The following is a 25,811-nucleotide window of genomic DNA, read 5'->3' on the forward strand; positions in this document are numbered from 1 at the left end:
TAAAATAGAAAATAGAGTTTAAGTGGTGCCTGGACCTTGTGCTGGTCCTCTGCGCAGGGCTGAAATTCACTCAAATCCACTAAATTTGCATGGCATTTTACAAGCATATCTGAGAAATAATCCCTTTCCCAAAGAGTTCGTAAATTTCAATAAGACAGGCAAACATCCTTGTGTTTGTAATAAGCAGAGTACATTTTGTGGTGATGCAGTTTCCTTGTTTTTTAATTATTTATTCATTTAATTGCTAATTCTCAGTGAGTCTCCCATTACTTAGTGCTACGTAGCAATGTTCTACCGTAATATAGGGAGTAAAACATTTAATATTTGTTTTCACATTCTTTCAGATCTGTTCTCATCCAGTCGCTCTGGCAACTTTTTCTCTTCTGTCCCTGCTGCCAGTTCTGCTATGACAGATACCAGCAGCCATTCTTCCCAGGTAAAGAGGTTTTATGTAGTGAAAATTGCCAGAGCTCAAATTTATAAGTAATATACAGATCTTCATGTACTAATACGCGGTATCAGACAAGCTCATCTAAATAGAATTGAATAAACACTTACAATACTTGTTTAATACAGTATATTTTCCTCTGATTTACCAATAAAAGAAATTATTACAATAACGTAGAAGTAAAAATAACTGGTACATGTACTGTACTTGCACTGTTGTAACTTAAATACCTTTGTCTTCCACCACATCAGGTTCAGGACAGAATTTTCTTTGTACTTTAAAATATTAGTTTTTGAGGAACAGCCTTTACATTATGTAGAGTGTGTGTTTTGTGCTTCAAGTGAAATAATGCTGTCTCTGAATGAAGTTGGGCCTTGCTATAACGAATCATATGTACTGGGAGGGAGTGTGGACTAGCAGGTAGAGCAGGTAACTGGGAGACTTAACTGCTGGGTTCTGTTTCCAGCTGTGTCATTGACTAGCTGTGGGACCTGGGTCCAGTCACTTAACCTCTGTGTACCTCAGTTTTCTTATCTGTAATACAAGGATATTGGTGACTTCCTCCCTCTGAAGAGCTGTGGATCTCAACCCTCTGGAAGATCTTTACCTGAAAGACACTTACAGGAGAGCCAAGGAGAAATGGGCAAAACTAGAGGTAGTTGTAGTTATTTAGTTCTTGATGTGGAAGGTGTTGGCTTAGTATAACTAGGAGTGATTCAGATCTAAGCCTCATTCTCCCCTTTCACAATTGAGTGTTAGGAAAGGTTCAGATAAAATCTTCTGGTGCTGGCCCATCTCCAGTGTCAAGCATTAATCTATACTCATTTTTTTTTTCTCCTGACAGTCTTCTGTCCTGCCCTCGGGTTCTTTACCCAGCACACTCCCAACAGTGAACCTCAATGAAGGATTGATTGCCTCATCGGTACCTGCTCCTGTCATTCCTGATGTTGGTGCTAACCAGTGCTCCAACATTAGAAGTGAGGGCTCTTTCATCCAGCCATCAGACTTCAATTCCGATTCATCTCTAAGTGGCCAGCAGCCATTTCTTCCGGTGTTCCCAGCTCCAGTGTCGCTGCTGCAGCCCACTGTCCCACCACACCAAGCCGCTTTGCCCACGGTGCCTCTGAAGGCCAGCTTGAATTCCCAGCCATCTGCTTTTACTGCTCCAGAAACCCAAAAGTCTGGCCTCCGCAAATCTTCCATTGTTACCCACACGGCTTCTGCCACCCTGACCCACAACCCCTCTGCTACCACCTTCAGCCAGAGCCAGAACCTCATCCTGGCAACGCAGCAGCCAGGCGGAGGAGTGCCTTGTAACCTAACTCTACAGACTGCTGTTGTGCAGGGGCAGCCCCGGCCTCAGCTGCAACCCCACCTGACGTTTGCACTCCCTAAAGCCGTTCCCCTGGCGAATGCTGGAACGAGGCCCAAACAGCCACAAAAAATAGTGCCTGCTCCAAAGCCTGAAACGGTGTCCTTAGTATTAAAAAATGCCTTCATCACCCCAGGTGAGAGTCACGGGGGTTCCTCCTTGTTCTGCTGGGAGGGAGTAACGTGAGGGAGGGGCTCAGTTGCTGTTGTAGGTGGAAATTAACATTAACAAAAATATGCTAATGTGCAGCACCCTGGGTGTCACTGGAGGACCCAGAAATCTTGATGGTGAGGCTGTTTATTGTTACTAGCACTGCCTTCTCCGAATCCACTTTCCAAATAAACATTCAGGACGGCAACAAAAAAAGGCATTTCCCACAGCCCTGAATTTTAATGTGATTATAAGGGAGGCAGGATGGACCATTGGAGTTTGCGTAGGACCGGGAATCAGGAGGTCTTGGATTCTGTTCCTGGCTCTGCCATTGAGTCCTTTGGTTGCCTTTAGCAAGGCCTTTCACCCCTCTTTGCTTCAGTGACTCCCTCTGTAACATGAGGATATTTACCTACCTCAGTTGTATGCTGAGGTACAGCGCTCTCGGAGCACTAGACAGATGCAGAGTGTTAATTCAGGTATTGGCTTCTTTTCAAAGGGTTATACCTGATTAAACTGACCAAACTGTCAGATCAAATGGGGCTGTTCCTCTGTTTCTGTGACCTTGTCTACACTTGCCGCGGCACATAGGGTACCTGTAGCTACACTCCACATTGAAAAGCAGGCTGCGTCCACACTCACTGCAGTGTGTGTAGCTACATGTGGCAGTAAAAGGCTCTGGCAGTGGGGAGCTGCTGGAGCCTTTCCTCTCTGCCTCCCCCTTGCCAGAGCCTTTCACTAAAAATAGAAGTGTAGATGTGGGAGGCACTGCTTGGGTGTGCAGAGAGCCATGTAGAGTATATACCCAGGCATGTAGGGCACTTTACTATACAGTTTAGCTGTGCCTCACTGTCTACACTGCTATTGCTAACTGGGCGTAACGTGTCTGTAGTCTACACACCACTGTAAGTGTAGACTAACCCCATGAATGTTAATGCTTATGAGCAGGGCTGGTGTAGCGAGGAGGAAGACATTTCAGTGATACGGGACCCTAAGAAATAAAGTTTTAGGGTTCGTGTGCCTTTGCCTCAAGCTGCCTCGGTTGGGGCTCTTAGAGATTCAGGCAAGCGGTGTCTGTTTTCAGGACCATGTTAATACTCTAAAGGCAGCAGAAGCCACAGACCCCTCAGGATTTGAGCTTGTTTCAGAGGCAGTTTCTGAAATGTCCCTATGTTGGCCCATTTGCTCTGAATGCAAATGATATGGAGAAATATTGTTGGTTCATGGTCATGAGGCTGTAACACACAGATTAAAATCTGATTAGAATCTAACTGTGGGGATCTATGACATTTGAGCTTTCAGCGTTGTCCAACCCGCCATCTACTGCAGATGTCTGAGAGCAGCAAGCATGAGCCAAATGAGAGAGCTCTGAACTTCTCTGTGGGGCTCGGCTTTCTGCCCTTAGGGTGACCAGATGTCCCGATTTTATAGGGACAGTCCCGATTTTGGGGCCTTTTTCTTATATAGGCTCTTATTACCTCCCACCCCTTGTCCCGATTTTTCACACTTGCTGTCTGGTCACTCTATCTGCCCTGGACCCCAGCGAGTCTAATGCTGGTCCTGCTTGACAGACCCCCCTGAAACCTGCTTGTGGCCCCCTACCGGGCCCCAGATCCCTTGTTGAGAACCACTGCTATAGCCAGTCCCCCAGAAATACACAGCCTGAAGGATTATTGTGAAATGGAAATTACTGAAAAGCAAAAGAGTTTGTGTGTCTGCCTGCCTGCCATGGGCATAATGCTATGGCAGCCCATGAGAAATCCCCATTAACATCCTCAAGTCTGCTGCATCCCAAATCCTAGCACAAAGATGTGTCACTTGAAATAGCTTGATCTATGGTTAATAGCATTAAGACACTACTGGGTGTGTTTCTAAGCCATTCATATGTGCACCTAATGAATTAAAAAGCAAGAGGCCATGTGCCATCAACAGCCAAGAAATGCACTACTGACCTAGTGAAATGTGTTCTAGGCCCTTTCTCAGCAAGAGCATATATCTGCCTTCGTATGCTGGGGCTAAGGTGTGCCCCTATGTTACCCGTGGAATTTGTACCTCTGTCTGGACAATGAATGGCTTCATTGTTAATGGGCTCAACATCAATTCTGTCTCAAATTAGGTTGCAAAGTACACCCGTCACATCCTCAAGGTGCACTTACATCAGTTATAAAACCCACATAAATTAAAACACTTAGGTATATCTCCATATTTATTATTTATCTCATAGAACTGGAAGGGACCCTGAAAGGTCATCGAGTTCAGCCCCCTGCCTTCACTAGCAGGACCAAGTATCCCTGTTATAAGCCCTTTTTATATCCTGGAGCCACCTAGCAATGGCAGTTTGTGTTGCAGCTTGATCTTTGAGAGAACTTAGAATAAAGACGATTTGGTGAAGTTGTACAGAAAATACCTGTTTGGTCCCATTTAGTCCATTCTCCCAATCAACACTCGTTTGTTCCCTACATAACATTCTCCAGATCTTTCGTGTCAATAACGATTCTAACTTCAGTTGTATTCTTCAGCTGCCTTTCAGGGACAGTCCAGAGCTGTGATCGTAACCCCAGCACCTTTAAAAAGAGAGGGGATTTTGACTCCGGCCATGTCTCCACCTAGTGTTGTAATTGCACCAGCTGCAATTCCCAGAGTAAGGAAAAGAAAAAAAAAAATCTTTGGGCTGGAGTTTGCATGTTGTTAGAGCCTTAAAGTGTGGTAATGCTTCAAAAAGTGACTAGGTATAGATGTCTCCTCATTACTCAACAGATCTGTTGGTGTGCTCAGAGTTATCTGTTAACGTTTGATTTATCTACATTGTGTGGCTGTTAGCACTATATAATCTGCACAGCTTCGGGAGGGTGAACTGGTTTCTTCTGTGGCTTACACGTCAACAGAATTCATAACAGACACCAGTTGCAGAGGGTTTTTTGACTCATAGACTTCCAGTCAAGAATGGACCATCATGATCATCTTGACTGACTTCCTGCACATTGCATGCCACTGAACCTCACCAGTCCACCCCTGTGATAGGCCCATAAGTAATGATGATGAAAGAGCCAGAAAGAATCCAGCTTGACTTTCCACTTGCCAGTTGAGAAGTTTGTCTTGAGTATGCCAGTGTGTTTGTCCAGTATGTTTGAGTGCACGTGAGACAGAAATGTTAAGTGTACCTTGTGTATAATAAGACGAAATTGCTTTTTCACTGCTGCTAACAAATTCTAACATTGCACTGAATTATGAAAACGTGGGACTCTTGCCAGAAGTCTGGCTTTTGTGCCTGATTGTTCATAATATATTAGCACTAGTTTGGGGAGTTCCTGTCATCAGATAATTATGTATTAATTTAACATTATACACTGCCATTGAAAAACAAGATAATAGAATCCTTTGTATTTTTCTTTCTGTAATATTCCTGTGCTGTTTCCAGGCTCCCGGGGTGATCGAATTCCATAATAACATTCTGGTTGGTCAAGCACAGCAAGCTCCAAGTAACCAGCAAGTGCAGTCCACAGTCTCGCATCTCTTCTCTCCTAGTGCAGTCCAAGAAGTTAAAGGAGAGCAAATCCCTTACCACAGTACCTGTTCACAAGTTCCCTCACCTACACCTAGTAAGTTAGAGACCTAAACTCTCTGACTCTCCCCCATATGCATCCACCTTTAAGGGGGATGTAAAACAGATCTTGGCCAGCTGTGGTTATTACATATCTTGGGGAATTCTTTGTAGAAATAGTTTGTGAGCCCCATTCCCTACACTTTTAGTTGTCTATAATAGTTTTCAGTTCTTGCCCTAAACTTTTGGTTAGTGTTTCTGTGCACTGTTACGCTGTACTAGTCCACTCCAGAAGTGGTTGCATTTCAGTACTCCATAAAATGCTATAGAAGTTTATCATTTAATATAATAAATATAATTCTAATTCTTTGCACCACTTCTACAACAGCTTTCATTAGAGGGTGTCTAAGCACATTCTAGCCTCGCACCTTACCAAGGGTTCCCTGCAACAGTAGGTGTCCCTGTCCTCTTTCCTTAGTGCTCTACTTCCATGGGATAGTAAGAAATTATTTAAATATTTTGCTTCCTGCTTTAGGAACCTGGAGGGTCACAGTGCAAGTAGGTCACGGTAGGATAGTCAGTTTAGGTCCTAGACACCCTAACACACATTTGCCTGAAGTGGAGAGAACATGTCGCCACAAGGCATTTAGCCATTGTTTGTGAAATATTTGGATTTCCTAGCCATCTGGTCATCCTACTAGAACCTAGATATTACAGCATTGGATGCTCTAGAAGTGCAGTCAGTGGCTAGATTAAATGATCTGGGTAGAAACTGCTGCTCAACAGTTCAGTTTGTTATAGAGAGCTCTTTTTTTAATAATCTGACGTTTCCTTTTTGAAGGCCGAGATTGTCAGAATTCAGGACAGGCCTCTCCCTGCCCATCTGAACAAAGCCCCAGTCCTCAGTCTCCACAGAATAATTGCTCAGGAAAATCCACAACTGACCCTCAGATGGCTGCATTTAAGGTACGTGTTCCATCCTTTGAGTTTTTTCTTCCTTATTTGTCTTTGTAGCTTATTGATTTCCTGATTTAGACTGTATAGACTAGACTGTAAGTCACTGGGTAAATGAGGTTGCATATGTGGTTGTGGCTTAGCTTGCATTACATTTGTGTTGCTGTATTTCACTTTAAACATTTCATTATGGCTTCAGGCTTTGTAATGGTACTGATCTTGCCCTGCTCAGCAGTGATTTGTTATCCAACATGCACAAGGAGGCTGTATTTCTGTTTCTCATGATCAACCATGACAGTATTTGATACTGTAGTTCATATAACCCTTACGACAGATCTAGGTTTGAACTGGTAGATCTGTATTCAGCTGGTTTTAGCCTTAGACTTCTAAGCCATTTTAGTTTGTCTGTGCATGTGGTTTTTCATCCAGATTATTGCTGTTCTGTTGGGAGCTCTTCTGGCTGCTCAGTTTTGGGGGCTCCTGATCTTCAGTGCTGTTTGTTGGGGTGATTTCACCTGGCTGTGTCTGGTACTTTCTGACAGCCCCTGGCAGTTGCCCTCTTTGGTCCTTTCCCAAGGCCCGAAGAAAGTGCAAGACTGAATACACTAGAGCTCAATGAAGTTTAATGATGATGAAACAGCAGGTCAGTTTAGTGGAAACAGAACTTCAGCTGACTTCCTTTCTGTCAAATCTCCTCTCCTTTTACAAACATAGTGATACATGTACCACTGGTGGGGTGTTCGCCTTAATGGCCTGGGTGGATTCATATTGGGATAATTTCTATTTAGACTCTCTGACATTCCTCTCAAAGATTCATTTTGACATGGTGTCTTCACCACTCTTCCTAAGCAGAAAGTGGTGCTGTTGCTGTGTGCGATTAAAGAGCTGCCATTTTTCCCCAGAGGGGCGGCTGCACTTCACTTGGGGACATGTTCCCTACTGTATAAATTGTCTCTATGTAGTGGAGGGTGTTCTTCCACACACAAAATCACCGTAGGTGGACTTTTACTATAAAAATTTCCTCTACAAAGACCTCTCCTTGCCCCCACTAGAGGGCAGATATTTTTATTTCCTGGCTGGCCTGTCTCCCCTTCTCTCCTTGCAACAGCTGCAGCATGAGCCGGAGTTAGGAATTTTTTTCACCCTTCATCAATCCATCCAGGGGATAGTGGCATCTCCTCTTCTCCTCATCCTCCTCTACTCTCCTTAAAATGCAGCAGCCAACACCTAGCTGGTAGGATAACTGCTGCATTCCAAGAAGATTAGCACAATGGAATCTGTTGCAGTGAAAGCCCATTGAAATGCACTGAAATCCCTCAGCTGCACAAGGAGTATCATTATAACCAAGTTTGCTGTAAGGCTGTGTCCACACTACGGTTTCTAACCTTGATTTTGTAAATGGTGTTACAGTCATCTTAAGCAGTTACAGTTACACAGTTCAGTTTCTGCTCAGACAGCCGCTTTTCTGCTGTCATTTCCCGTTTTGTGCATCTGTATCTACCGTGCTATCTAACACATCTGCAAGGGATAGAATTTCTGGAGGGCCTGCACATAGAATAGCAGGAGCTGCATATACCCTCCAGGATGTCTTTCTACACAGAGAGCTGGAAGGATGGAGGACTGTCCATACCAGTTGCACATGGATAGGGGTTCCTGTCTGCAGAGCAGAAAGAATGCACTGACCCAGGTACAGAAGAGAGCCACCTGCCAGTCTAGCCCTGGAATGGCAAAACACTGAGCTGCTATGGTTACTAAGAGAGTCCTAGCCATGTGGTGTAAGAACACATGTTTTGAGCCTTCCATGTGAATAACCTTACAAGCTCCATTCCAAGTTGTAGTCTGGATTTACTTTGGAGGAATAGCCACTATAGAAATGCCAGTCAGACTGCTGGAGGTCTTGGCTGTATCTCTCACACTAGTTGGCCTTTGTAGAATTTTTCCTTGATTACACAAGAAACACAACGAAAGCCACAACAGACCAAAGAAAGCTATCAACTCCGTTTCTTTGTTTAGAAGTAGGCAGCCACTAGATGATGTGGTGTCCTTGAGAAAACAAACATGCAATGAATCAAATTTTGTAGCCGTTTTGACAAAAATATTGGCGACTCTGAATGCTTTGTATTTTAAATGTTTTAAGTCCCAATATGTTAGTAAACAGACAAAGGATGAGTGATTGTTAGAGGCTCTTTGATGTTTGACCACCTTTAGCCTTCCATTCTTTACTCTTTTTGGAATGTCATCATTCTCGAAACTAAAAATGATGGTCTTGCTGAGCAAAACTGCTTAGATTACAGTACAGCAGCATGTCCAGTGGGTAGGGCATTGGATTGTGAGTCAGGAAATCTAGGTTTTGTTCCAGAATCTGCCACTGACTTGTTGAGTGGACGCCTACATCGCACAACCTTGTTCTTCCTCCTTTTTTCCCTCTGTAAAAGGAGGCTAATGACAGTTACCCGTCTTCTGTAAAGCACTATAAAAGTGCTAAATCTGATTAGTCCTTTTTCTGGGTTCTGATGGAAAAAGATGTTTGACAGCTTTAGAAATGTATGGTAGCACATAAGCCAAACAATGATTTAAAGCATCCATACATGCCAGAGGTTATATCCCAAATGTTTGGGCCCAGTTTTAGGTTCCTTTCACACTCATAAAGTCCACTGACTTCAGTGGGAGTTTTTGCTGCGCTAGGAATGGTGGGTCAGGCCCATCATTTGCAGGTAATTTTAAAGGTCTAAGGATGTAAAGCGACACTGTCAGGATTTTAGGGGGTATTTTTAAACATCATGAAACTTAAAACTAATAGAAGTGTTCATAAAACTAAGAAGAAACCCCTATTAAACCAGTTTTTGGTTTGCATTTAGTACAGGGGGCACTTCTGAAAGTGTTTAAATTGCCATGTGCAAGTAATTAATATCACTATGATATTTTGCAGCATTAGGAAGGCTGTGGATACCATGGTAACTTTAATTCAGCAAAAGATAAAATTGTATAGATTTTAATAGCAAAAATGACCATAGGGCAATGGTGGAGAAACCAGCATAGACTGATGAGCTAATTTTATTTGTTTATGTAGAATCGAAGGATGAAGCATATTTCAGCAGAACAAAAGAGAAGATTTAATATCAAGATTGGTTTTAGCACCCTGAACAGCTTGGTATCAGCTAACTCTAAGTCAGTAAGTTGTCCATGAGTGCTATGCATTTTTAACCTGGCGAGAGAAGTTATAGAAACCATCACTCATTCTGAAAAGGGTTGTTAATAAACCCGAACATCACTTGTTTCACTGGAGAATGTGAAGTACACATCAAAGTGAAGTTACTTGACGCATCTGTGACATAAGAGTTTAGGTGAGGCTTCCCAGGATGGATAGAAGAAAATCTGTTGCTACTGGCCAGGTAGCTGAGTGCGTGCCAGCTCTTGTGCTCTGAACTTTACCACTGGTACGAGTCTCAAAATTGCAGGGAGTCCTGTTTGAGCATGAGCTTCAGTTTTGGAACCAAGGGGGAAAGAAAGGCAACTGGGCAGTGCAGTCCTCTTTGCTCCTGGAGCTCCAGTAACAGAGACTTGATCATAGGTACAGCATGGTAATGCTTCAAACTTAGTGTATATGGTTCCTTTCCTCAACCATTTCCAGAGTATTTTACAAACCTTCCTTAATCCTCACAACACCACTCTGAGGCAGATCATGTACAAATTTGACAGATAGGTAAACTGTAGCACAGAAAGATTGTGACCTACTTAAAGCCCAGGGTGGATTGATTTGAGTTAAAGTGAGGGGGGCTCACTGATGCAACATCTTATTTTATTTATTGAAATGATTTTAATGGATTATAATAAATGTAGGCCTTATTTATTTCTGTCCTGTCAAAGGTGCACACAGAGGCAGATCCTAGAATAGAACTCAGTAATGCTGTTTGGCCCCTTTAATAACCACTAGACCACACTCCCATCTGTTTAATGATAATGAGAAAACACCAAACCCTATAGAATCAAATGTTCTGTATTATCTCCTTAATGTACAACTTTTAGTAACATGTTAAACACATCAGAGAGGACATCACACCCCTCATAAAAAAATTATGAATACTTGTTAAGGGGGAAAGTGATTAACGAACAGTTTAAACATTTCCATTGAGAAAGTAGTCAAAATCCAATTTGGAAAACAGAGGGCAAGTTGCACACACATGCATCTTTCACTATACCAGTGCTAATAAGAGTCAGGATAAACACCTAACTGGTTAATTGCTCTTCTGTAGCACTTTTCATCTGCCAATCCCAAAGTGCCTTACCAGGGTGGATAAGGAATGTGATAAAGGGGCAGAAATGCTTCTGTAGGTGCTATATTTGGTTTGGGGCAAACTCTGAGGCTGTTTAACTCAACTCCAGAAAGTCAACTTTGTGTTCCTCTTCGGTACAGATCAGCCATGCAATCACGCTCCAGAAGACTGTGGAATATATCACTAAACTACAGCAGGAGAGAATGCAGTCACAAGAGGAAACTAGGCGCCTCCGGGAGGAGATTGAGGAGCTAAATGCTACCATCATGTGAGGTTTTGAGGGGAATTGTTACCTTTTTTTCCATAATGACTAGAGCATGGGGAGCATTTCTTTGGGTAATAACATTGGGTGTCTCCATCAAATATTAGGTTAAATGGCAGCGGGGCATTGAAGAGGAGGAAAAAATCAGTGGATCCCAATGAAAAAGCAAAGTCATAATAGGATGGGCATCAGTAGGCTTCTGTGTTGACCTTCAGTGGGCTCTGAGTATTGGTGTATATGGTGGTAACACCAAAAATGGCCCACTTCTGAGAAGAGGTCAGGAGGCATTGTGTTCAGAGCTGTATTGTACCGTGGATCAGAAATCATGTCCCTTAAAGTAGTTTAGCTGCAACTGTCCTTTTGTATGTAATCTTTCATTATTGGAAGAAATAATGTCCAGTTTGCGATTGACTTCCTGCGTGACCTTGGGCAAGTCACTTTAATAGCTCTGTGCCTCAGTTTCCCCACCTTTACAATGGAAAGTAACTATCATTACCTCATTTTAAAGCATTTTGTGGTCTATAGTGCTTTTCATCCACAGACTTGTTAAGTGTTCTGTTATGTAATTAGGGTTTTGAGGAAAGCAATCAATTATATTTGTAGGAGTTGATAAAATCTATTCAGTTGACTTTAAATTCATCCTTTAATTTGGACTGTGTTCTAAAATCATGAGAATTTGAAGAAAATATTAGTGTGTTTGCTATCTGACTGCTAGTTTTAGTGTTTTTATTCCTTTCTAAGTGGGCCCTGAAAATTACATTGTTAGATGTTTTACTTTGCTTTTAGCTCTATTATTTGTACTAATAAAAGCTTAGCAGCTGGAAAATTCTCTTTGCTAAATGCATATGGACAAAACTGATAGGAAAACAGTATTACACAATACACATTAATGAGTCATGAAATGAATGAGGTTTGTCCTCTTAATTTTAGTGGATTACCCCTAATAGGCAGCGTCAGTCCCGTGGTACTGGTGTTTGGTGCTTGTCCTGTATTAGTGTTTGGTTTGGAAGAGAAATATCTCCTTTCTGGAAAGAGATTTTGAGCTCTGGCCTTTTTCTTCAGTTCTTGTCAACAGCAGCTCCCTGCTACCGGGGTTCCCATAACCCGACAGAGATTTGATCACATGCGGAGTATGTTTGATGAGTATGTGAGAAACAGGACCCTCCAGAACTGGAAGTTTTGGATTGTATCCTTTCACTGTGCTACTGTACATTGAATTTATATCAAAAAAGCACTAAATCCCTAGAGGCTTGTGACTGGAGACTAGGACTGGGAGTCAGGAACACTGGGTTCTAATCCCAGCTCTGCCAATAACTGATGCTGTGACTTTTAGCCAGTCACTTAAGTAATTCTGTTCCTCCATTTTCTCATCTGTAAAATGCAAATAATATTTCCCTGCTTCACAGGGTATTGTGAGGTATAAATCCATTAACGTTTGTAAAGCTCTTCGAGAGGTTTGGAAGGAAGGTGCTGTAGGAGTGCAAAGTATTATTACTATTCGTTACTATGGTTTAAAAACTGTTAAAGTTTAGTGAATACTGTCCCTAAGGTATAGCTCATCTGTTCATTTTTTAGAAAGGACCACTGTCAAGATAAGTGGTATTAAATAATCGATTCCTTACTGATCACTACTGAGATTATTAAAATTTAATTGATAAGATATTATTTTTGTTCATATTCACCAGTATTTAATGGAACCACAACGTTGGGCCTGAACAACTGGACTCTGTCCCTTAGTCAGATTGTGCAACGCTTTTAGGAAAGGCTTCCATGTGCTCTGCAGCAAGTTTGACCTAACGTCTGTGGGAAAAGCCCAATGATTTTGCAGCATTCTAGTACCTCACGCTGGAGCAGCTTCAGAGAAAGTAGAAAAAGAGTGGCCTGCAATTGATTTAACTGTGAAAATTATTGATCAACTAAGGACAATATCCCAGGTGTTGCTTAATTGGATAGTATATTTTACACTCCTCCAAAATGTTCAACTCCTGCAGAATTTGGTTTTAAAAAGAGCATTATAGAAGTTGTCAGGGAGGAAGCTGGGAGTTTTGGCAGCTCGTAGGAGGCAATTGGAACTTTTGGCACTCAGGAAGATGTGGGAGGCAGTTTGGGATAGTTGAATATTTCTCCTAAATGATCAGCAGTAAAATGGTGGTTGGGATCTAAATTGGCATCCTGAGGTTTCAGAGTTAATGCCTCACTGAGATGAACTGGGCAGTTTACGCTTATCAGAGCTATTGTTTTAGGCAGTTTGCAGCAGGGACCTTGGAGGGCGTGAATAATACTCTCAGCAAACCACTTCTCATAGCAGGCTATACCTCCAAGTACCTTTTTAGCAATCGGGTGTAATTCTCAGGACACACTGACATTTTCCAGAATACTGTCCAGTGAGAGCTTAGGAGGCTATCTGTGCCCATAGCCAGCAGTCGTGATGACTAATGAAACTTTTCACCAGGGTGAAATGACTGTAAAGCAGTGAAGGAGGTTTATAACATAAATCTGAAAATCCCGTAAGAGTTTCTGCTACGTAAAGGAGGGGGATGAGTAAGCTGATCTTGGGCTGGTAGAGATAGCTGAAGAATAGCCTGTTACATTACCTTTCCAGTCATTTTACAAGGGGGCATAAGCACAGGCAGTCCCTTTAAACATAACAGGAAATAATTCGACTGATCTTGGCCATTAGTATTGGAGGGTACCCAGGAGCATATTACAATGTTGAGACTTGTTTATGCCATATTTCCACGCTTTGATGGAATTGGAAATTTTTTTTTACTGTTATCAGAAGATCTAAAGATGGTGGTAGATTCTCAGGGCCACCGATCATAGAACTGAACTATCTTTAAAGCCCTGGATAAGTTCCATGGGTACATATTTCACAAGCTGGTTTGATTTTAAGTTTTGATTTAGTTGGGGGCGGGCTGTTTTTATTCTAGAATTATTCAACCATCATCATAACAAATTGCTTTGAAGGTCAAGCTTAGTGACAGTTTCAGCTGCGATATAGGAGACCCTGATTTGACATCTGCTCCCAGTCCCTGCTACATGGAGCCAGCAGAGGCGGTGTGTGCTCTGAAGGATGCAGCCTTCTGCTAGCAGGAGGGAATGATCATATGTTGCTCAGTATCTTTCAGCTCATTACAATTTGATAACCCTGTCCAGTCCTCCTTTTCTAGTAGGGTTGTAGCCATCACAGTGTCCATCCTTCAGGGTAGAGGAGTTAAGTGGGGGAATCCCTAAAGCTTGGGAAACCAAACAAAGTAGCTGTGTGTCCATAGCTTGCTGCTGTTAGCACTGATTGCCAAAGGGTTCTGATCAGCGGAGGTGTCCCCGAGAGGGATGTCTCACGGTTTCATAGGCTGTGTCTAAGGCTAGCTGCATCTTTTTGTAACAACCATATAATAAAAAGGAGGGACACAAACTACTAGGACTAGAAACATTTTTCATGATTTCTTTCAAATGTTCCTTTCTATTATTTGCAACCCAGATTCTACTGCGTGATGCTAGTGCATGGGGACCAAGCGTTGAAAGTGACCGTCAATATATCTGTCTAATTTCACTGTTCATCCAGAAGGAATTACTAAAGTAGACAAACAACATAGCTGAAGAGCACTGACGTCAGATTTTATTTTATTTTAATATCCCAGGTAGAAATGTTTCTTTAAATGTTAGCGTCCCTTTCCTGGTTGAAGTCCATTTAAATGCCTTCTGTTTTCCACTTACATTGAACTATTCATGGGTTTTTTTATTATTATTAAGATGCTCTGTGCACCTCTTTTTTCCCCTTAACCCTCAATGATTTGCAGTTTAGTATCATCATTAAGCCGTTGTTTGAGACCTTCAATGGAATGGTATCTACGGCCAGTTTAGAGGACCTGAACCAGACTGCAATGGCGTGGCTGGACGAGCATTGTTCGCTCCGTGTTCTGAGGCCAAGTAAGTAGAGTTCTAACCGGTGGTAATTTAATACTACGATAATTGTTACCGTACAGTTTCCTCTTGGAAATTCAGCATGGGACAGGGAAGGAAGGCATGATAGAGGATGTGATTTTTCAACACTCTTGCATTGTTGCAATGGAAAATTAAGAACTGTTGTTGCCAGTGAAATTCATTTTGAGCATTTCTTGCGTGTTAGCACCGAGCAGAAAAAATAATGTAACTTTTTGTTTGTAGAGACCAGAAACTAACTATAGATTCAAACCACAACATTTTAATCCAGATTTCAAACACTCTTGAGATGGGCTAGGGGTCAGGTTTGTTGTTATGAAGCTGTTTGAATCTGTGCTTAGCTTTCAAATGCCCGTGACGTTTGGGGATGATTGAATCTGATGCCTGTTTCTCAATCCACCTCCATTATGAAGCACCAAGTTCATATCTGTGGTTAATACTGCAAAGTAATACTGTATATATTGGAACAAGTTGGGATTTTGTTGAATAGTGCAGTCAAAATACTAGATCTCCACTTTGTAAACATTGTCCTTCCAGCAAAGTCATTGCACTTCGATGTCTTTGATGTTGCATTGTTGAGGCTCTGCGTGTACTGCAAGAAGATCTATGTATCTGTACATTGCATAATAGATCATTCATCCTTCACTGTGTACTACGTGAATCTGTTTGCAACCAGACTAATTGTTCTCCTTGATTCTTTTCTGGCCCTTTATTCCAGTGGTGCTGAACACCCTTCGGCATCTCAGTACAACCACCTCGATTCTGTCAGATCCGTCACACCTGCCAGAGCAAGCCACTGAGGCAGTTTGTAAGATCAACAAAACAGCTGGGGAAACCTAACAGTCACAAATGATGAGTTGCCTAAACAAGACGTGAAGAAAGGCCCAGCCTCACAGACGTGTGAGTTTCCTTACAGTCAGTGCACTTTAGAAAGGACATTGTTCAGAGCATTTTGCCTCTGGCTCCTGAACATGTAGAGATACAATGCAACATTGTCTAATGTTTGGCTTCCTCTTCAATACCTGTTAGGTTCAGTTAAGTGAGAATGCCAACCTCAGATACATAAGTAGGCTAGAGTCCTGCATTCAGCAATAAAAAATCTCCATCAGTGAAGCATGAATAAATACACAGGGAACATCTTTGCATAAAATGACTTCAAGTACTAAACAAGGTGTAAATTCGCTACACCTAGGAACAATTTGTTAAAGGGAAATGCACGTTTGATTTCATGAAAGGTAATGTGCTTTTTCATTTTATTACCTGGTGTTCAATTTCTTTGTTGTTTTACTTGAACAGTAAAAGTTGATAAAAAGAATGATCAACATATTAATAACCAAAGGAGAAAAAAAGTTAATCAAAGATACAAAATTGTGGTAAAATACTAGAATTAAAATCTCAGGTTGTGTATGTATCTTTATTCTAGTTCAGTATATTGTTTGTATATGATCATTTGGAGGGCATGCTTTATTTCCTAGCAAATAAAGTAGCAGATGTTTTCGTAGAACTTTTTTTCCTGATTCAGTCAGTACAAGTGAGTAGCAGGACAGTTTGGCAAGTACAAGAGAACAATTTATCTTTAATTTGTGTGAATTCTTTACTTGTAAATATAGACATGAATTTCCTAACAGGCTTAAACTGTAAACTATTTTTTCTTACATGCTGCAGAGTCGAACTCTCCATCATAAGACATGTGCACAGATGATGCTGTAATGCTTTAGAGACAGAAACTGAGTTTGTAATGCTAGGAAATAGGCATTTATGTTGTCACAGAAATTAGATCAATCCACATGTACTCATAAGCTATCCCCCACTCCTGTGTCTTCTTTGCTTATTTCCCCTGCTTCAATGTCCCTGCCCTAAATCCTAAACTCGAAAGATTTAGGTCACGGTTGTCAATCTTTCAGAGGCTTGCGTCCAACATAAAACTTAGAACACCGCTTGTTTGATATCGGAAACATGACATCATTCACTGTGACTGTTCCAGTAAGTGTCTGACATAACTATAGATGGACCTGCGCCTCACTAGTCATTAGCAATGTACTCATCACCATAGTGCTAGCAACTTCTGGCCAACAGTAGCTCATGCAGATCGTTCCTGTCCACATTAGGATTAACCTGTGTGGGGTAGGGTGTATGTATGTGCCATTGGCGAATTAGGAGGAGTATGGGCATAAACATGGAGACTCTTGACTCATGATTTGTAGGCCTTCTCTTGCAATCCCTTCTCCACAGCTCTTGTCATGGAGGGTCTGCAAAACTGACTTTCTTTGGTAGGAGCAAAGCTGGAGCAGAACATGTGCTTCGAGCCCTCCCAGCTTTGGGGTTTGTTCCTTGCCAGTGCCTTTGCCCAGCACCTTGCTCCCCAGTGTTGCTCTCAGCCTGTGTGCTGGGGACAGGGTTTGGCTTCTGGCTAACAATTACTCTGCTGCATCTCTGTAATGAAGTCTACTAAAAACATGATCCTTTATAGCTAACCCCCTGGACCTTAAAGTAGAGGCACTATGTAAAGCTTAAGTCTTCTGTTGAGGTTCTGATGCTGCACTCATCACTCTGGTATCTGAGCTCCTGCTTTTCAATACACTGTGAAAAACTAAATGATTTGTTGCTTAGCTACTGGCATATAACCACCTAAGCAGGGAGCTGTACTGTGCACAGCTAGGGAAATGCCTAGCGGAGTCTGCTTTCACAGTGACGGGTAACTCCAATCATGTAATTACATGTCTGAGCGGGTTTGTTTTGTGTTCCACTCCATGAATTAACTTCATCTGCAAAAGAAGGGAGCCTTCAGGCCATTGACTAGATTTTGTATCTGGTTCAAAATTTGAGGTCCCAGGAGTTTACCAAACTCTCAGGTCAGTGTTCATGGCAAAAAAAATAAATAAATCATTAAACTCAGCACAACTTATTAATAACCCTGACAATTCCACTACTTTCTAGAGAGAAGTTATTAGGAACCATGTTAACAATCCAGGTAAAGCCACCTGATCTCTTTCCTTGGTACCTTTCCTTCCAGTTTCAAAAACCAGCTGCATTGAGCTGGGCAGCTCTAGTAGACTGACAGTGTTTAGCTAGAGAGCAGACTGAAAATAATTTGATATTACACATTCTAAAATATTTTCAGGGATTTTACATTAGGAAGCAACTCTTCGCTTTCTCTACCGTATAACTTTCCATTTGGAGGGCCAAGCTTTCAAAAGCTACCTATGAAATGAACTGCAGGATTTCCCTGTCCTGAGTTTTTGCATTCTCAACTTTTCACAGCTAAGTTTTTGCACATGCCGAACATCAGTTGTGGTGGAAATGGCATTTGTGCATGCAAATCAAGAGACATTTTGCTACCCATTTATATACCTAAACTTCACACACGCCTCTGAGATTTTTGCAGCTGTGGAAAAACTGCAGTCACCGCTGTAGAGCTAGCAGTTGAAGGCCCTTTGAAAATGTAGGCCTAGACTTTATTGAAATAGTACATAGAGGTGGTTGCTAAGCGGTGAAGTGGCTTTTCTACCTATATACTCAGGCCTAGACGTGCAGTACAATCTATTAGTAAAATAAGCAATATCGTTTGGTATCCAGCTGAATAAATGGTGCTATATAAATGTAAGATCTTTTTTATCGATGCCTGTATTCATCCTTCATTTTATTAATGATCTTGAACTTCTATCTAACAAAATCTTTGACATGGTGATTAGCTAGGTTCCCCCCAACTTCCTCATTTACACATCTATCTTATTGATATACATATATATCTATATGCATATTTGCATGTCCAAATATGTATCTGGTGACGTTGTCTCCAGTCTGCATGTAGATATTGTGCCTGGTTCTTACCTCATCCCAGTGTAAATTGGGAGTAAATGCACTGAAGTCAATGTGAAGTGTGATCATAATCAAACTTTCCCTCAACATGCAAGATGTACTAAGGGCCTGTTAGAAAGCTCGTGGAAGTCTTTCTGCTGACTTCCAGGAGCTTTGGCTCAGACCCTAAAGAGTTCCACCCCAACTCCCATTGAAATCAATAGAAGGCCTCGCATTGACTGCATTGGTATCCTAAAGGAACATGAAAGGATATTGTGACTGAGCTACTTAAATTTATCAGGTTACCACTTTTTTATCTCGAAGTCTACTAAAAACCATCGAATCTCACTGCACAGCCGAGCAGATTAAAACGGGACAGATAGGGTGCATCTAGTTAGTTGCAGGGGAAACACAGAACAGTTCTGCTTGCTGCACAAAGATCAGCAGCACTTTATCTTTTTTTTATTAAAAATTGCTGACTTTGGCAGGCAGGAAGGGGAAAAGTGTATGAGGGAGAAGAAAAAAGTATACAAACTTTTCATTCTGTCTGGCATTTACCAGAAATCATCTGCTTTCCTAAATCTTTTGAGTTGAACAAATACCCATGACGCATGGAGACTTGAACAATAAGATCTGGCCCCTTAGTGAAGGTTCATAATTCTGAGAACCCTTTGCCACCTAATTTCTGTAAATCTGAACTCTCATTTGTTTATTTCAGACTCCATGTTTTATCACATTCAGTCTAGTGACAGTGCTTATTGGGTGCACTGGAAACTGGACTGGGAGTTTACAGACCTTGGTTCAATTCCTGGCTCTGCCTCTGTTTTGCTGTGGGCCTAGTCACTTACCTCTGCCTCAGTTTCTCCATCTGTAAAATGGGGATAATGATACTTCATCTTTTGTAAAGCAGGTAGTATTTTTACAGAGCTTTTCTTTAGATCTCAAAGTATTTTTATGAAGTTATGAAAAGAGATTGACCCAATTTATATGAATTGCAGTGTAAACCTCTCTGCTCTAAGCTTGAACTTTGTATTCTATTTCTGCTCACCAGCTAAGGGGTTTAAATAACACATCTCTCAAAAAGAGGATTTCTGCCCAAAGCAGTTGCACTCTCCCTTAGTTTAACGAGTTCCAATTCAGTTCCGTGTGGCACCAAACAGATGCAGGCTCTCAACCAGTTCCCACTATCTGTCTGCAGTTTACAGAGAATTTCAGGTGACACTTACCGTCTACCTCGCCTTCAGTGGCTTCATATTGTGGATTTGGCTCCCAAAGAATCTGTAGTGCTCAGATTCACTCTTAGCTTCCCTAAAAGCCAAACACAAGCTATGCTTTACTCAGACTCAAATTATTGGGCTCAGTACAAGGGTATCTGGGTGAAATAATGGCCTGTGATGTACTAGATCAGTGTTTCTCAAACTGGGGTCCATGGACCCCGCTGATCAACTCCTCCCCCTCCCTCCTAGCGCCTCCTGCACGTCAGGGAAGTGTTCCCCGGTGTGCAGGAGGTGCTGGGAGGGAGGGGGAGGAGTGGGGACAGGGTGCACCCAGGGGAGGGAGCAGAAAGAGGCAGGGAAGAGGAGGGGGAGGGGTGGGGCCTTCGAGGAAGGGGTGGAGTGGGGTGGGGCTTGGGACTGAGCGGGGGGGTTGGAGGTCCTTGGATTTTTAAAGTTTGAGAACCACTGTACTAGAGGATCTAGTGGTCCGTTCTGCTCTTAAACTCTACACATCTCTGCAACCCAACACATCAGCTACTGTAGTTCTCTTAGAGCCTTGTGCTCCCGGCCAACAGCACAGCCATGGGCAGCAAAAACCAGAAACTAGCTGACGTTGAGGGAGCAGGAGCACAGCAGGGATGGGGACAAGGGATACTCTTGGCAGCATGATCCCTCACAAAACTGTTGGGATTTCTTTGTGGGAGACAATGCTGGCCCTATTGGCAGGCTCTGCCATGGCTTTCCTGTCCCCTAGAGAAATACCTCCTGAAGGGAGACTTTCTGTCTCAGGTGCTGGAAGGGAGCTGTGTGGACAAGCGTAGATGTGCTGAGTCTTTGCGTGACCATACCTGCACTCTGTGAGTGCCCCAGACTCCTGGAGATTTTCTCACGGAGCTGAGGCAATGTCTGCACTGCAAGCACTACAGTGGCACAGCTACAGTGCTGTAGCTACACCGCTGTAGTGTAGACGTTTCCTACATTGAGGGAAGGGGGTTTTCCATCAATGTAGCTAATCCACCTCTCAGAGCCAGTAGCTAAGTCGATGGAAGAATCTCCCGTCAACCTAACTACATCACGCGGCGCACAATTCTTCACAGCCCCGAGCAACGTACCAAGGTCCATCTAATTTGTAAGTGTAGACCAGGCCTTTTTAGGGTACTACAGGTTTGGTGCGTCTCAGTTCAGCCATCCCCTCCTCCCAACAGGATGATCTGTTGAAAATCCTGAATATAGTGGAGCATCCTGGGCCCTATGTGTTTTCCTGTTTAGGAGACAATGTGACTCTTAGAATCTGGGACTCTGAAAATTGCTTGATTTTGGGGAATGTGCACAAAAAAGTCCAGCAAAACCTCAGAGTCTCCAGGCAGCAGCTTTCTGCTAGATCCCTGTGCATCTGTAAGTGCTTGAAAAGGCAAAGACAGTGAGATCACACTGCTAAGCAGTGTCTTGCCATCTTGAGTGAATCCATTTAGTTTGCAGCCCCAGAGTTTGACATTCCAGTACATGTGTTTGGTTTTCAAACCAAAAGCCTCTGTGAGATCAGGCAGGGGTATGAGAACAGTTCTAATATTTGGTGCCAGTGGCATTTCTGGGTAGTAGCAGAAATGTTCAGCAGCATGGAGCTTTTGTAGTTCAGATTACTGGGAAGCAGTTCCATCTTTTGTGTCCATTATTGGGATGGTTAACTATTGACCTACTGGTGCCAGTTGAAAGCTACTTTGGGGGGTTGGGGGGGAAAATTGACTATTCAGTATCAGGACAGTTTTGAATATTTTTTCGGGTGTTATCTACACTTTATTTCCAGTGCCCGCTACTACTTTTGATTATACACCAAGATAACAAAGTAAAACGATCAAAGTATTGTTGCCACTAAATCACATGGTCTTAAGGGCCCAATCCAGCAAGTTCCTGAGTGTCCTTAACATCTTTTGACTTGAGTAAGATATTTGGCTGGGTAACGACTGCAGGGTTTGGCCTGCCCATTGCTCGCCTCCAGTAATTTCTTTGTCCACTATGTGGGTGCATGTGTTTCATGAGAGTTTTCTGCAGCAAAGCCCCTTCCTCCCTCTGCCCTGTTCCCATTTACTTTGATTGGGGCACCAGCTCTCCATTTTCCTTCTTCATTAAACATGTGTCATGCTGTTTTGCATGGCACACACATAGACTGCAGGCACGCAGGTAGGTTTTGGACGGATATGTAAAACCCAGGATGGTTACAAAGCGACATATCAAGGCATTTTAATGTAATGGTCTCATGGCTGTTGTTTGAATTGCTTTTATATCCGAACATAAGCACTGCTCATAAGCATGAATAAAATGTTAAGACAAAGTAAATCAGCGTCAGAAGCAATCCTCCTCTTCTTTAATGATACTTTAAACAAATTGCTTCCTGTGCTGCCATAAAAATTTGCTACAGGTATTTTTTAAATGAATGGATTTGATTTTTGTGTTTGTTTGTTTGTTTATATAAAAGCTCCGAAGAACAAGGGCTTCAGATGTGCTCTTGCTTTGGCCTTGTTGTATAAGGTTTTCTGTTCTATTGTATGACACAACTTCTGCTGCGCTGCTGGTATGTAGCATTTTTCAAGCAGCTCTGTTAAACCGTGCAATGCAATTTTTTTTATATTTACAACCAAAACAATAAATGTTATTTTTTGGAAGAAAACTCTGCTCTTAGTCTGATCACTTTAAATGTTGTACTGCCTTTATATAGCCAGGGCTCACGTGGCTGGGGAGGGGGAAAGGGGAGCGGCTCCACCCACAGAACAAGCTCTGTCCACGCGAAATGCCACTCGCCATAGCTGTGCAGATGTGATCATGCTCTCGGAGTACCTTGTATTCAGCTCTCCTTGACTTCCCCTTTGTGAGGCTCATATGCTCTGAGCTGGAACTTGGCTGCTCTTTGTGGCGACCTAGATGCCCCTTGGGGCTCTGCTATGCTCCTGGGGCTTGGCTTCTTGATTGGAGGGGGTGAAAAATGATGGTATCTTCCAACCCTACTCACTGGTAATGCCAGAATGAGCTGGAACTCGCAATAGATTGTACAGAATGTCATAATTTCTCTCCTTTCTTACCTGCTGGGACAAGCAGTGAAATTCTTAACGATGCTGACATTTAAAGTGTGATCACTAGGGGTCTTGAGTCAGCAGCCATTGAGATGAATGGAATCGTCCGCACCTCAGGTAGGTTTCAGATCTGCAAACGAAGACAAATGTCACTGCATCAGTTACACTGAGTCAGGTCATGTTTCTGAGGCGATCTCAACAGTCAACCGCTACGTCTACACTTGCAGCTGCAGCGCGCCGGGAGTTAAACCTCAGAGACAACAGCAGGGAAAGCGCTACTGTGTGTTCACAATGTGCTCCTTGTGACGGTGGTGCATGTCCACATTTGCAGCTCTTGCAACACTACAGAGAGCAGTGCATTGTGGTAGCTATCCCAGTGTGCAAGTGGCTGCAGCGTGCTTTGGAAAGGGTTTGCAATGCCTAATGGGGCAGGCACAGCATCACATGATGCAGGTTTCCCAATCCCATTGTTCCCTAGGCATCCTACTAGATTGCCAGCTGCTTTTCAAATGAGGGGATGGGGAGTGTGACAGTGTGTTGTGTATATGTGGGGGGAGAGACAGTGTGTTTTGGGGGGCAGAGTATGTCAGCGTGCTATCTTGTAAGTTCAGACAGCGGCAGAGGCAAGGGGGAAACCCAACATCAGCCCCCCCCACACACACACACACACACGCCTGCCTCTGCAGCAGGAGCATTCCACAGTAATGGTTTGCTTTGTGTCCCAGAGCAGATAAGCAGGCGGGCTGTCAGAAACGGAGCTTTGAAAGGGGATAGCCGCATGCCTGCAGGCGAGTTCAAAACAATGACCAGAGTGGCCACTTGATTTCAGGGGATTATGGGACGTTTCCGGAGGCCAATCGCAGCGCAGTCGTCCACACTGACACCCTGGCGCTCCAGTCCAGGCGCAGCGAGCTCTATGCTTCTCGTAGAGGTGGATTACCAGGAGCGCTCCAGCTGCAGAGTCCAGGCGCTCGAAGTGCCTTGCCGGTGTGGACACCTCAGGAGTTATGGCGCCCAGGGCTGATTTAATGCGCTCTAACTTACAAGTGTTGACAAGGCCTTACTTTTTTTAATTAAAGTTTAGATTCTGCAAATAAGAAGGCAGGATAGAAGGCACCAGGGCATTGTACCCATCAGAGCTCTGTACATATCCACAAGTTACACTGTCACATAAGTATTGGTATACTGCACATTTCTTTTTAATTCAGATCTTAGTTACACAAAGGTAAATCCAGAGAATTTCCACGGATTTACTGCAAATCGATGCCAGTGCAAATGAGAACAGAATTAGTCCCTATGTCTTAATGTGCAGTTCTACTCCGAAAAGTGACTAAAAATGTCACCAGATTCACTCCCTGTGTGTTTTCAGAGATATCTTACTTCAGTGACAAAAATAAATATTCATGCTTTTGCTCCTCTTAGTGCTGCTGGAGTCCATATAGCCATGGGGGAGGAAGCTGGATTCTATTCTTGCTCATTTATCAATAGAATTGCTAACTAAATTCTGCTCAGTGACACCTGTAACAATCCACTGAAAACTATGGCATTGCACAGTGTCCCTGGGGCCTCAGTCGGTCTGCAGAACATCTTTTCATGGTGACAATGATGCATGAGGAGGAAAAACCCAGCTAAACTCTTGGACGCCAAGCAAAATGTGCATGGGTTTTAAAAACAAAACAAAAACCTTGTTACGTGTGAACCGGATACATTAGATATTAAATCCATTTAGAGGCAGTAACCATGGAGCCAGGCAGCACCACATTTACCGTTCTTTCTCGGAGTACAACTATAATTAACGTACTCAGTTTCTAAAATCACCCAGGCTCGAAGTCAATTGGACCTGCAGCATAAGCAGTCAAGGACTGGCCCCGCTAATGAGACTGGGGACCAACAAGATGGTCTAATAAGCCTCTTACTGACCCAGAGGTTCTAAGCTAATGCTTTACATTTTTCATGGCGTAATTTTCTTGATATATTAAGAGTCTGAACCTGCTCCCATTGACGTCAACAGGATCAGGCTCTGACCGTTATTTTCTCCCCTTTAACAACATGGCGCGAGAGCCAATTCCACCAGCCAGGAACCCATTCAAATCATTCTGTTTGCCTCTTAACCTGCTTTTAAGTTCTCAGGCTGGTAACTCAAGAGCCCTAGTGTGTCTCTAAGCCAGGAGAAATGCTTGACCCTAAGCTGGCTGTGCCGTACCCAGCAATAGTAGCTTGAGCCCTGTGTAACAGACACTCGAGTGGGACTGGTGCAGACATAAGGCTCTAGAATTATGTACTGGTTACGTTATTTTTCTCTTTCACTGTTTTCTTGGAGGAGTGTGATCGAGATGGTTCTAGAAGGAGACTGGGATTTCAGACTTTCATTACTGACCACCCCGAATGGCTGCACGGAATTTAGAAAGTCACTTCTCGTCTCTGGGCTCAGTTTACCTGCCTGCCTCGCTGGCACACTGTGCCGTATTCTGCATGTTAGAAGTGAATGAGAGTTATGGATCGAGCCTATTCTGAGGCTTTAATGGTTTAAAGTGTGAAGCAGATAAGTGCAAACTATTTTTTTTTAACAAGTAGCATCAACTCCTGAGTAATCTTACTCCAGATCTGTGGTTCTGATCATAATTAGTTTTTTGTTGGAAACTTTTTGTCAGAGTCTTCTTGAGATGTTTTTCAATCAGAGTATAGAGGGTTTTGGTTTTTTTGTTTTAAATGTGGCATTTAAGAATCATTCATCTGACCTTAACCAAAACCTGTTTGGTCAAAGATGGCACAGAGTTTAAAAACACAG

The 25,811-nt window shown here is 42.8% G+C and overlaps 1 protein-coding gene across 6 annotated transcripts in view; it reads left to right on the plus strand.

The window, feature by feature from the left end:
* The window catches only part of MLXIP (MLX interacting protein), a 67,714-nt gene extending 45,091 nt beyond the window's left edge, over positions 1–22,623 (plus strand). For 2 of the 6 annotated variants that reach the window (XM_042852469.2, XM_065568102.1), the window contains exons 8-17: positions 345–436; positions 1,293–1,956; positions 4,490–4,611; positions 5,389–5,569; positions 6,353–6,477; positions 9,536–9,637; positions 10,880–11,007; positions 12,064–12,187; positions 14,802–14,931; positions 15,662–22,623. In XM_042852469.2, the coding sequence (XP_042708403.2) occupies positions 345–436; positions 1,293–1,956; positions 4,490–4,611; positions 5,389–5,569; positions 6,353–6,477; positions 9,536–9,637; positions 10,880–11,007; positions 12,064–12,187; positions 14,802–14,931; positions 15,662–15,783 (1,790 nt within the window). In that variant the 3' untranslated portion in view covers positions 15,784–22,623. Of the gene's footprint in view, positions 1–344; positions 437–1,292; positions 1,957–4,489; positions 4,612–5,388; positions 5,570–6,352; positions 6,478–9,535; positions 9,638–10,879; positions 11,008–12,063; positions 12,188–14,482; positions 14,643–14,801; positions 14,932–15,661 lie in introns of all 6 variants that reach the window. The other 4 variants (XR_006175010.2, XR_006175011.2, XM_042852470.2 and 1 more) reach the window with 4 other exon arrangements.
* Positions 22,624–25,811: the final 3,188 nt, after the last annotated feature.

The sequence above is a fragment of the Chrysemys picta genome, chromosome 15 (assembly GCF_011386835.1).
Source record: "Chrysemys picta bellii isolate R12L10 chromosome 15, ASM1138683v2, whole genome shotgun sequence".
Classification (NCBI taxonomy): Eukaryota; Metazoa; Chordata; order Testudines; family Emydidae; genus Chrysemys; species Chrysemys picta.